Source organism: Camelus ferus, chromosome 5 (genome assembly GCF_009834535.1).
Source record: "Camelus ferus isolate YT-003-E chromosome 5, BCGSAC_Cfer_1.0, whole genome shotgun sequence".
NCBI lineage: Eukaryota > Metazoa > Chordata > Mammalia > Artiodactyla > Camelidae > Camelus > Camelus ferus.
Genome location: NC_045700.1, coordinates 71,238,715 through 71,251,160, shown reverse-complemented (window position 1 = coordinate 71,251,160; position 12,446 = coordinate 71,238,715). Strand labels below are relative to the sequence as shown.

The following is a 12,446-nucleotide window of genomic DNA, read 5'->3' as shown; positions in this document are numbered from 1 at the left end:
AACAAATGTAGATGTAAAATATATGACTGTAAGTATACATTTGACAGGAGTGGCTAAAAGGAATTATATTTGTATAGTTGTTATATTATACATAAGGCAGTACAATATTGACTCAAAGGATACTGTGATAAATTAGTGATATATACTGTAATCCTTGGAACAACCTCTGAAAACAGAGAATAAAGAGGCATCACAATAAAAGATAGTACTAACATTACTTGAAAACCAGTTCACCTGAAAGAAGTAGGGGAAAAGATCAAAGAAACAAAGAATAGACACAACTGAAAAAGGTACACATAACCCAGTAATACCAATGATTACACTAAGTGACAATGAACTAAAAACTCTAATTATAAAGCAGAGATTGACAGACTGTATAACAGAGCAAGACCCAGCTATATGCTGATTATGAGAGATGCATTTTACATATAAAGACAGAGACGGGCCAGAAGTACAGGATAGGAAAAGTTAAACTATCCAAAAGGTAAGCATAGTAAAGTTGGTGTGGCTATATTAACACAAGACAAAGAAGATTTCAATACAAAGAATATTATCAAAGATAATTAAGATCATTGCATGATACTAAATTGATCAATTCTTCAAGATGACATAACAATCCTAAATTTAAGTGCACCTAACAACAGAGCTTCCAGATTCATGAGGCAACAATTGATAGAACAAAGAAAGAGACAAATCTACAGTAATTATAGTTGTATCACCATTTTCTTAGCAATTGATAGAGCAAGTATATTAAAAATCAGTAAGAGTGTAGAAGATTTGAAAAATACTCTTAACTAACTTGACCTAATTGACATTTGTAATACACTACACCCAATAACTTCAAGAACACATGGCATTTTCTCCAAAATAGACTCATTGCAAGACCATAAAATAAGTCTTAAAAATTTTTGAAAATACTGAAATCTTTAGAGTATGTTCTTTGACCACAATAGAAATAAACTAACAATTAATAGCAATAAGATATCTAGAAAATTTCCAAAAATTTAGAACTCAGTCAACCTTCTAAATAATCCATTGGTCAAAGAAAAATAATCTTGAGATACTAGAAATATTTTGAACTGCATCATAATGAAAATACAATAATCTAATTACCAATGTCAGTAATGAAATTGATCTGACCCCTCATTCATTTAAAGACTGACAACTTTTGTGCCAAAAATGAAATGGACAAATTCTTTGAAAAATATGACTTATTAAAATGTACATAAGGAGACAGAGAAAATCTGAATAGCCCTAAATCTGTCAAAGCAATTAATAATTAAAATCTCTAGGCTCAGATGACTTCACCAGTGAACTCTTAAAAACATTTAAGAAAGAAATAATAGCAATCTGAAACAAATTTTTATTTTCTGAAATAGTTTAGAAATAGAAGGAAGCACTTTTCAACTTACTTAATGAGGCCAACATAACCTTATCAAAACCTAACAAAGTCGTTAGAAGAAAAATTTAGGAACAGTATTGCTCATGAATAAAGAAGCAAAATCCTCAACAAAATATTAGCAAACCGAAGTAAGCAATATATAAAAAAGATAATACACCATGACCAAGGTGCTTTTTCCCAGGAATGCAACATGGGGTTAACAGTTAAAAAACACTCAATGTAATTTACTGTATTAACAAAATCAAAGATATCAGCAGCATGATCATCTCAAATCACTTGACAAAATAAAGACTCCAGCAAACTGGGAATATAAGAAAACTTATTGAAAACATGAAAAATCTACTGTACAGCTAACATAATATTTAATAATAAAATATTGGATGTAGTTTTCCTAAGATCAAGAATAATGCAATGGTGATTGTTCTACATTCTACTAGGATTCCTAACCTATAAGGCAAGAAAAGTTTGGAAAGGAAGGAGTTAAACTTCATTTACAGATGTCATTATGGCCTGTGTAGAAAATTTTAAGAAAGCTACAAAAAAAAAAAAAAAAAGAATAAGGAAATCATCAAGGTGTTTTAAGTATAAGTTCAATATATAAAAAGTTAATTCGTATTTCTGCATTCTAGCAACCGACAATTGAGAAAAGAAATTTTTTCAAATAGTATATCCAATGACATACGAAATCTGAAACACCTAAGAATAAATTTAACTAAAGATGCACAAGACACTAAAAATTATAAAATAATGCTGAGCCGAATTAAAGAAAACCTAAATAAATGGAGAGATACATCATGTTCAGTGATCAAAAGATGCAATATTGTTAAGATACCAGTTATCTCCAAATTGATTTCTAGATTCAATGCAAGCCCAGTCAAAATCCCATCAGGTTTTTTTCTTGAAATATGCAGTTGGAGGACATTCATTACCTGATATTAAGACTCATTATATAGTAAGTAAGATAGTCGGTATTGGGGTGAGGAGAGACAGTTAGATCAATGAAATAGAACAGAGTCCAGAAATAGAACACACATATACAGTCAATTGATTTTCAACAAAGATGCCAAGACAGTTCAATGGGGAAAGGTCAACTCAGATTTATTATGCTGTAGTCTTATATTACTTTTTCACATTTTACATACTAGTTGTTACGGGCAGAGAGCCTATGTCCCATTTATCTCCTATGAATTAGCCAGGGCTAGGACATAGCAGATACTCCGTACAGATCGTTGTATTAAATTGAATCAGAAACCAGAACCATACTCAGGATGTTATAGAACATCTATATTAGAATTTGATAAGTATTTTTCATAAAAGGAAGGCTCAGATAATGGTTAAAATCAAAAACACATAAGCTTCTAGGAATAATTTTTTAGATACATGGACAAGGATTAAATTTAAATGTATATAATTTTTATTGAAATCTGGGAAGATTGAATGTTTCCAGAGATAACTTTTCTTTCCAGGATGTAGCTACTTTTGTTCAAGCACTTGATGAATATTGGATAAAGACACAGCCAGAAGCTGATATCAAACCAGGCTCCCTATAATTGGAAAGGCCCTAGGCGTGCAAAGTACCAAAGTAACGCTGATTCATTCACTCATTCATCTATTCAGTATTCATCATGTACCCACAAGACACCAAGCATGTAATGATGAACAAGACATACATCACTCTGTCACCACTTTTCTCATGTAGAAATTGCAGAGGATATTTTAAGGCTTCACTGAAATCAATACTCTCTTAGTCTAGAATATAAATTTGTAATGATTACAGATTGTAGACCAACAATCTCATGCTCCTTTTGGTTTATTTTAGTGCTATTCAATAGAAATATAATGGGAGCTACATATATAATTTTAAATTTTGTAGTAGCCACATTAAAATAGTAAAAAGAAATAGATGAATTAAATTGATATATTTTATCTAACAGTATATCCAAAATCATATTGATCAATATTTTTTAATTATCAAACAAATATTTTTAATTATTTTTTTAAGTCTTCAAGTTTCAGTGTGTGATTTACACTTAACAGCACAACTCGATTCAGATAAGCCACATTTCAAGTGTTCAGCAGTCACATGTAGCTAGTGACTACTTTATTGGACAGTGATATGAAGCAACTCCAAGTCAGCTATAGTCTACTGAAGTTTACAAATGGATTTCAGAAAGGTAGAGAACTGATGGTACTTCTAGCCCATAATGTTAGAGGAAAATCACTTTATCCAGGAAAGAACTCTCATTATTCTGTTGCTAGAAATACCAGGATTTGTGGCCAAGATGAACCTAATGCTGTTACAGCTCTGCCAATTTTCATCTGAAAGAATCCTAGAGTTTTACTGTATCTGGAGACAGATCTGTACAGCCAATGTGCAAATATATCCAAGTAGTCTTTGAGAATTCCAGATCTTTGTAGTATTCAGTGACCTCACCAGTGAAACAGCTTTTCAGAACCTACTACTACTCAAATTTCTCAATAACTATTTGTTGGATGAGTGATGAAATGAACCAGTTGCCCATATATCAGTTCTCTGATACTCAAACAAAATATTTTCAACTCTAGGTTAATGAGCTCAAGCTTATTTGCATGCTTGTCTTTCATTTAATATGCTTTTGCATTCAACAGAATAATTTTTTCCTCTGTTCTAAGGTCATTATTTCCACTAGTCTATAATATAAATCCCTTATTTTAAAAAATAATGGTAATTTTCTACACTGTACACAATGAGCTGTATTTTAAATTCTCAATTTATAATATTTCATCAATGCTGAATATCAACTATAATTTAGAGAGAGTGAGTTGGAACCAGCCTGTACTTAATCACTTTAACAAAACACCTATAGAGTCATCAAAAAATTAGTTTTTCATCTTTCAAAGTAGTTTTTCCTAGTGGGTGGTACCACCTGGGTACCATCCATCTCCAACCCAACAGAAACACCTGGGAAGTTAAATCCTGGATCCACTTCTAAATCAAAATCTCTAGAGGTGTTGTCAGGGAATTTGCATTTGCAATAAGTACTAAGGGAGAACTCAGGCACACTAAACTTTGACAACCACGGCCCTACAGTGAAGTTCCAAACTTTAGTATAACTAAGGATAAAATTGCATACTACCATTTAAATCTCTTTTATTACAGGAGGAAATGATGTTTTCAGCACTTACTTCCTTTGTTCACTACCTGGGCTGAACATTTCATTGTGTGCTATAATTTCCCTTTAAGTAAATTTTTTAAAGAGTACTCAGTATTCAGCCTGTAAAGCATGTGTTGTGCCTTCTTGATATATAGGTAATGAGTGATGGATTCAACTAATGTCAGATTTACACCTCATAAATGAGCAAACGTCTAAAGTCAAACTGACGAGGACCCAGATCATATTCTTTTGTACTTTACAGTTCTAGTCTCTGTAATGTTTGTGACAGTGTCAAGAAAGGTGTTCTTTGTTTCTTTTTTTTTTTTTAACTAGGAAATTATCTTAAATGTACTTTAATTTGATCACAAGACAGCTATTGAGCCAGACACAGGTACTAGAGCTTTGAAAATGAAACTGATTTTAGTATCTGCCTTCAAGGGAGTCATAGCCACTGTAGGGAAGGGGTAGACATGGAAACCTTGGGTTAAAATATAATGCACTAAACTTTAATGAGGCACAATGGAGTAGAGAAAAGTGAGGCAGGGTGACTATATGAAAGGGGGCCAGGCTTCATAGAGATGATGCTGTTCTCTGTTTGCGTGAGAGCCACAGCTGGCCAGGGAAGTGGAGTCATTCCTACAGGGTCATCCAGACATAGGGAGGATGAGAACATGGGCTTTCCAGAGCCAAACCCACACTCTGTATACGACACCCAGCTGTCTCCAAGAACCTGACCTGCAAAAGCACACTGGCTTCCGTTTTTTTTCACACCCAAAGCACTCTCTGGTTGTAAGATGTTAAGGGTGATACATTTCCTTTTCAGGCCACTAAGGTGTCATTTAATTCACTCCAGCAAAAACTAAACAGGAACCTACCTTTAAAAGATGCCGAAAGCAACGCGCTGCTAATTTATTGCCACATCTGTTAAAGCTCCAGAGAGATTCTAACTCCCTAGATTTTAAATACAGTTGAGTTATTGTGATGATGTTTCCTGATTTAATTCTTCCATAAATTAGATGAAATGATCATAGTACCTGTTGTCACTTCATTCTTGCCCCAGCTCTGGTCATTCTTCTGCCTTCATTAATTCGGAATAAAATACCACAAGACATTGATGTAGCACTTGGAGATGGGAGGGCTATGTTTTTATAGCCTCAATATGGAATTGTACTTACAGACACCTAAGCCTTTACTGAATGGGGAAAAATACTGCTCATCTCGTGTAAGGCTCTTAATGACCTTACCGGATAGTTATGGGGGAGGAAACTAAGGCTCAGAGATGTTAAGTGGCTTGGCACTCTGCAGGTAATTACTAGAGCCAAAACACCCACCCAGGTCTTCTGACTCCAAGGACAAGACTCTTTCTAGTATCTCCTTTCATCTTCTGGGGAGTCTATTAAAACAGTTTCTTAACTGCAGTGAAAGGCACTATTGCTAACAGAGAAACAAAAACAAAAATCGTGGCATTTCCCGTCACTTTTATCATCAGTGTTTTTAGTTTATCACTTCACAGTCATTATTTGGTGTTTTCTTACAGAAGGCAACAGACCACTGCAACAGAAACTATGCTTAGATGGGAACCCCAAACCTATACATGGAACACCAGAGAGGTCAGATGGCCTGCAGTGGTCAGCTGAGCAGCCTTGTAACCCAAGCAAGCCTAAAGCAAAAACATCTCCTGTTAAGTCCAATGCCCCTGCAGCTCATCTTGAAATAAAGCCAGATGAGTTGGCAAAGAAAAGAGGTAAAGTGATTTCTTTTGCACAAATGATTCAACCTATTTTGCACACACAGAGAAGTACCCGAATGACAGAACTTTCCAAAAGGTACTGCGTAGTGGAGAGAGAGACATGAAATTGCATTTCTTTCTGTGACCCACATAGATCGAAAGCCAGATGTGATTTCCTCCCTTGTTAATCAAAGGTCTTGAGTGTTTAAGTGGAATTCTATCCCCTGTCTCTGTCCCTTTGTGGCCATTCTTCTCTTTGTAGGTGTGGATAAATTTGTACCACAAATACTTTCTACCCTAACATCCTATAAAGCAAATGTTAATACAGGAGCTCTTTTAGCAATGTGGCTGCTGAATGTGTCCCCATATACAAGTTCTGAACTTGCACTGAATGAAGATGAGTCAAGAGGCTGGTATGTCTTGCTCTGATATGATCTTCCTCATGTAAATTCAGTTCTATGTTAGAACTTTCAGACAATTTACACGGAAAGAGGATTTTTTTTTTAATTTGACGCACTATATCTTTGTTATTTTTTGAGCTTTGATATATTTTACACATAACTGATCTTAAAAATTAAAAGGGCTAAATCACTTCCTTTTGGATTGCCAGAAGATTCAGTAATACTCTTCTCATTAAGCCTCAGTTGTATCTGATTTCCTTGGCTTGGGTTTGATAGACCTTCTGACTTTTCTTGAGAGAGATTTCTTTCTTCTGAGAAACATGCCCTTGTTGGGATAAATACAATTTGCCTATTTGCTCTGCACTATCGGTAAAGCCTGGTGACAGTTTCAGGAAGTCAGGCAAGACTGGCACCCCGAGCGCTGCCTTAAGTGCTGCGGCTGTAATCACAGGCCTGGCTCAGGACTGATGCGGCCAGAGCCAGCATGCCTGGCACTGATGCTCCATCCTTCCTTGAGCTGATTTGTACCTCTCCCAGCCTCTATGTCATTTTTCTCTTCCAGAAGCCCCGCTGGCTCTAAACCACACAGAGTGGTGTTTATATAGCAGCACAAATGGTCTTTAGACATATCAGATTCTAAGAAACTGCAGCTTATAATAGAACATAATGATCAGAGCCTCTTTCCAAAGGGCAAAGGAGACACGTGTGCCCAAAATGGCCCAGCCAGAGGGCCTGCTGGTGAAGTCACCGTTGTCTCAGGGGCCACACAAACCACCCACTCTGGATTTTAAAAAGTCTGGGTAAACATCCTCTTGACAGAACTTTTTTTTAAATTAAAAAACAAAGGACAAATCTCTTTTTATTGGAAGGGGGGAGTTCGTTGCTTTTGCTGTTGTTATTTAACTCACAAATTAAAAAAAAAGTCAAGTGGTCAGTTTAACACGCTTTCTCTTGACGTTGACTTTAGGCCCAAATATTGAGAAATCGGTGAAGGATTTGCAACGCTGCACTGTGTCTCTAACTAGATACCGCGTCATGATCAAGGAAGAAGTGGATAGCTCCGTGAAGAAGATCAAGGCAGCCTTTGCTGAATTACACAACTGGTGAGTAATTTGATTCAGAAACTATCAATTTATGGCACTTGGGCTGTTGTTATAGGTAAAAGCATCAGATGGAAAACGTTAATTTAATACATAAATGTCACAGAACAACACTTCAGCAGATTTTCTGAAGCCCTGCAGACAGAAGCACATGTCTTAGGAATAAAAAAAGAAGAGAAAATGTTGGAATAAAAGGAGACCTGATAGACATAATTCACTGGGGTTTAAAGTTGACCCAGAGTTGTATGAATGATGTAAAACACAACCTCAACAAAGAACAAAACCTCAAAAGTGCTATTTTTGACAAATCTCTGGAAAGCTAACATTATGAATTCTACTCAGAAAAAATATTTTTCCAGCCTGATACCATTATAAAATAAGAAAAATTCTTAACAAAACTCAGAAACGTCTTACATAAGCTTTAGTGATAGAACCCCATTCTTGGGTGTCTTTAAGACTGGAACTCGGAAATGGTACACCACTGTGGTTTTGGTTCTGTACTGCCCTGCTCTGCAGGTGATTTGATGCAAGACATTTCTTTCAGCCCTATACATTTGCTCGTGTCCACAATTGGAATGAAATATCTGTTAGTAAAAAGGTTATTATCAGTGGAAAATGTTCTCAGTGTATCAGCGAGGACACTTTCAGTTTCAAGTGACAGAAACTCAAGTCACTCTAGTTAATGACAAAAGAGGATTTATTGGCCAATGTCCATGAAAATTCTAGAAGATTCCTTTAGGCAAATTTGGTACTAAGCCCAAGTTATGTCATCAGGATTCAGTTTCTCTCTTTCTGCCTCATGCTCGCTCTCCCTCATATCCTCTCTCAGTGTCTCCCACAATCTCCTGGTTCTGCTTATTCTTGACTTCATTCTTAGGCACGATGTCTCCACATAGCAGCAAAGATGACACTCTGGCAGCTCAAAGCTTACATAATCTTTAGCCCCTGTGATCTGAGGGATGGCTTCATTTCCAATATTTCCAACAAAAAGTCCAAGGGCTAATTCCCATTGGCTGGGTTGGGTCATGTATCTGTCCCTAAACCAGTCCCTGTGGCTGGAGGGACAGAGTTTTCCCACTAGCCAGGCCAGAGCCGTGTGCCTACCATACAGTTAGTGGTGGGGTGAGCCCCACCTACACTGAGAGTTGAGGAGCTGTGATTCCTCAGAAGAAAATCATGGTGTTAAAGGGAAAATACAGGACAAAGAAAACACATACCCATAATGCCCAGGCTCATGTTCCCTATATCAGCCTCCCATGATTCTAGAATTTGATCACATCTGCCTGTTTTTCCCATTCCAAGTCCTTTCTTTGACACTGACATGCTTTTTTGCTGATTGTAGATTTGCGTAAAACTAAGTTACACCGAACGCTAACCTAATCTAAAATTCTTGAATTTTAAACCATCTGCTACATATAACGTGAAATTCCAAGGGTGCGTAAGACACCAGGGACTTGAAAGAAAATCATCTCTTTCATTTATCATTCTGTGAGGAATCATTGACCCTCCACCCTGTCACAGCATCTCGACCTTAGTGGAACACTTCCCTGTTGGATCTGACTGTATCTTTTACTAATTGTTCAAAGCCATCTCCAGGAATATGTTTGAAAGTACTTGGAGCAGGGAGGGTATAGCTCAATGGTAGAGTGCTTGCCTAGCGTGCACAAGGTCCTGGGTTCAATCCCCAGTAATTCCATTAAAAAATAAATGAATAAATAAACCTAGTTACCCTGCCCCCCCCCCAAAGAAAAGGAAAAGAAAGTACTTGGAGAAGTAAAGAAAGGTCTTGTTGTTGTTATTATTGTTATTAATATTATTATTTATTTAATTTTATTTTTTTTTAAATTTTACAGTTATATGACTTTTCCAATATACCCTTAAGTTACCCTAATATATAAGATCACACTCAACTTCCAGGCCTGTTCTCTAGAGCCAGAGTCAGCACACTTTACCTGTAAAGGGCCAGCTAGTGAATACCGTCAGCTTTACGGGCTGTGAGGTCTGTGTGCGCGTGCTCAGGTCCTCTGTGGTGGTGTAGAAGCAGCCAGGGATCACACAGACAGGCAGTGGGCCAGGCTTGGCTCGTGGGGGTCGAGGTGGGCCAGCCTCTGTCTGGAGGCATGAGTGAGCTGCTCACCCAAGACTACTCTGTCTTACCCTTCTCTGTGGCATTTTAGAACAAACTCTTCCTCTGAGGCCTCGGTATGATACCTTCCATCTGAGTGACTCACACACTAATTGACAGAGTGTAGCTGTGACCTCAGATTACCTCTCTCCTCCAGCTGCTCTGAGTACTTTTATTTCTTTTTTTAATTTTATTTCCTTAGTAAAATGAGCATCACATGGTTCATGAGACATCTTGAGACTTAGATTCTTTGAGTGCTTTACTCCTCAAGAGCTAAAGGTGTGGGGTCAGGAAAGTCAGCACCCCCGGAAGTTGTGTATCTTTTCTCTGCTTGTAATTCACATTGTGTTTTAAACTGAGGGGAAGGACCACTTCTGAGTGAGCTCTGCCAAGCAGCACGGCTGTCTAAAAGTCACCTCCTTGAAAACTGGCACTTTTTCTGCAAACTGAAGAAGAAAACATTTAGATGAACTGTTTTCTGTGCGCTGTTGCTACCAAATGAGAAAACACCACCACTTGTTTTCTGACCTAACCCTTAATTAAAATGATCCCCAAGTAATGACATGAACGTTAACTTAAAAATAAAACTAAAGTATTTTTTTAATCAACCATTGACATGCATTTATGCCAAAGGGAAAACATTTGCCTCTGTTCCAAATAAGCCTACAGCCTGGCCAACAGGATGATGTACTTGAATTAAGCCTCTCTCTCATTTTCTGAGGAGAAAAGGATGAATTTTAGGGATTGTGGTGCTCTTGAAAAATAGCACTTTACAGAATCAAAGAAGGCTGCTTAAATGCTTTCTTTTAAAAAATGAAGCTTTCCTAGTGGTGGTGAAATTATGAACTCTGGACACTAGAGAGAATTTTGAATGCAGCCCTATTCATGTAACACAGTGGAAACCTGAGGGTTACATGGTAGGGTATATCCAGATTCGGAGATTTCCAGAAAGAACGCTGGTTCTGAGAGATGCTGACTCACGCGGTGTCCAGGCGGCAGGGACATGGTGTCCAGGCTCTCCTCCCCTTCCTTGGGACCTCCCAGTTCTCTCATCAGAGCACTCAACAGGCCTTGCATGTAGTCTAGAAATAGACACTCTCAGGTAAGAAATTCTCAATGTTCACTTTGCCAACAAAGTGCCAGCTTCAGGAGGTGACTTTTGCCTGAACGAATTCCTCCCAAGTCCTGCGGAAGTCTGTGGGAATGATGATCCCGTGCCACTGGGGGAAAGCACTGGTTTGCACATGCTCGGTTCTGAGTCCTGAGCGAGCCGGTGTCTGAGTCAAATGAAGGAAACGCTTATCCTTCCCAGTCTGGCTGTGAAAAACACTTTGCCCAGTATGTTGCTGAGGAAAACTATTAAATAGCTGAATTGTAATATCAGAGTTGGCACTTAACCAGGACACAGTCACACAGGGCTCAATGACCATGACACGGATGCTCCTCATCTTCCCGGAAAGAATTGGGGATTTGAGAGGGGAACAAAGATGACCCAATATACCCTCATAATATGTCTTCACGGAAGATAAATTTTGCAACATGAGCGTCTGTGTGAAAAGTCACATCAGGAACGAACATGAAACAGCTGGTTTCTTTCCTATATGGTTGGCCCCCTACCACAACTGGAAAATATTCATTCTTTCGAATCATAGCTGCCAGGTTTAATTGCTTTGTGTGCAAACCAGTCTGGCTTCTCACCACAAATCTGTATGTGTGTGTGTCCAAGTTGATGTTGACATCTTTAAATGAGCAATAAAACATTAAATCCAAAAAACATTGAGGGAAGGGAGTAATGCTTGATAGTTTTGCCATATGCTGGGAGAGGATGGATTCCAAAATAAAGCTGTAAAAATTGTTAGATGCCCTTGTCAACTGAGCATCTAATTAAAAGCACTCCTAAAGACGATGGAAGATGGTATTGAGCCGGGGGGTAGGGTGTGTGCTGGGGCTGGGGGTCGAGTAACGGGCTTGCAGGGAGTGGGGGCTGGCGGGGACAATATTTTTAGGCTGCTTTGCTTTCAAACAGGCAAGGGAAATCAGTGAAAGCACGCCTTCTGTGTAAAGGGGCCAGAAATGCTCCCATACCTCGTGTTTATTTTTTCCTGAAGCGGTGCCAGGAAACTGGAAGTAGGTCAAGAGTCTCTCAGCTCCCCGACCCTAAGCCCTTGCCCACCTCCTCTTTCTCTGTCTGCTTTCTCTCCTTCTCTCCATCTTGGAGCTTCCGGGGGCTTCTCTCCTGACCCCACTCACTGCACAACAGGACCTTGTAGTGGGCTCCCCGTACCCTTCTCCTTTTCTTCCTTTCAACCACTGAAACTCGTTTTTGTGTAACTGATAACCTCATCCTTTTGATGATCGTGTGTCCTCCCTCCCAAAGTGACAGATTGGCATGTTAACCAGAGTTAACGGAGTCTGCTGAGACTCTCCGCCAGCCAAAAGAATAACTCTGAACATGAGAATTGCAGGCTGAAGAAAAGGCAGTGCTTCTTCCAGCATCCCGCAAATCCCACTCAGAAGGGGGCCCCTTGTCTGCCACTGGGTCCCTGTCTGTAGCC

The 12,446-nt window shown here is 38.4% G+C and overlaps 1 protein-coding gene across 9 annotated transcripts in view; it reads left to right on the top strand.

The window, feature by feature from the left end:
• SPATS2L (spermatogenesis associated serine rich 2 like) overlaps nt 1-12,446 on the top strand; it is a 157,173-nt gene that overhangs the window by 115,106 nt on the left and 29,621 nt on the right. For 7 of the 9 annotated variants that reach the window (XM_032480099.1, XM_032480098.1, XM_032480103.1 and 4 more), the window contains 2 exons: nt 6,074-6,280; nt 7,634-7,769. In XM_032480099.1, the coding sequence (XP_032335990.1) occupies nt 6,074-6,280; nt 7,634-7,769 (343 nt within the window). The remainder of the gene's footprint in view (nt 1-6,073; nt 6,281-7,633; nt 7,770-12,446) is intronic. The other 2 variants (XM_032480104.1, XM_032480102.1) reach the window with 1 other exon arrangement.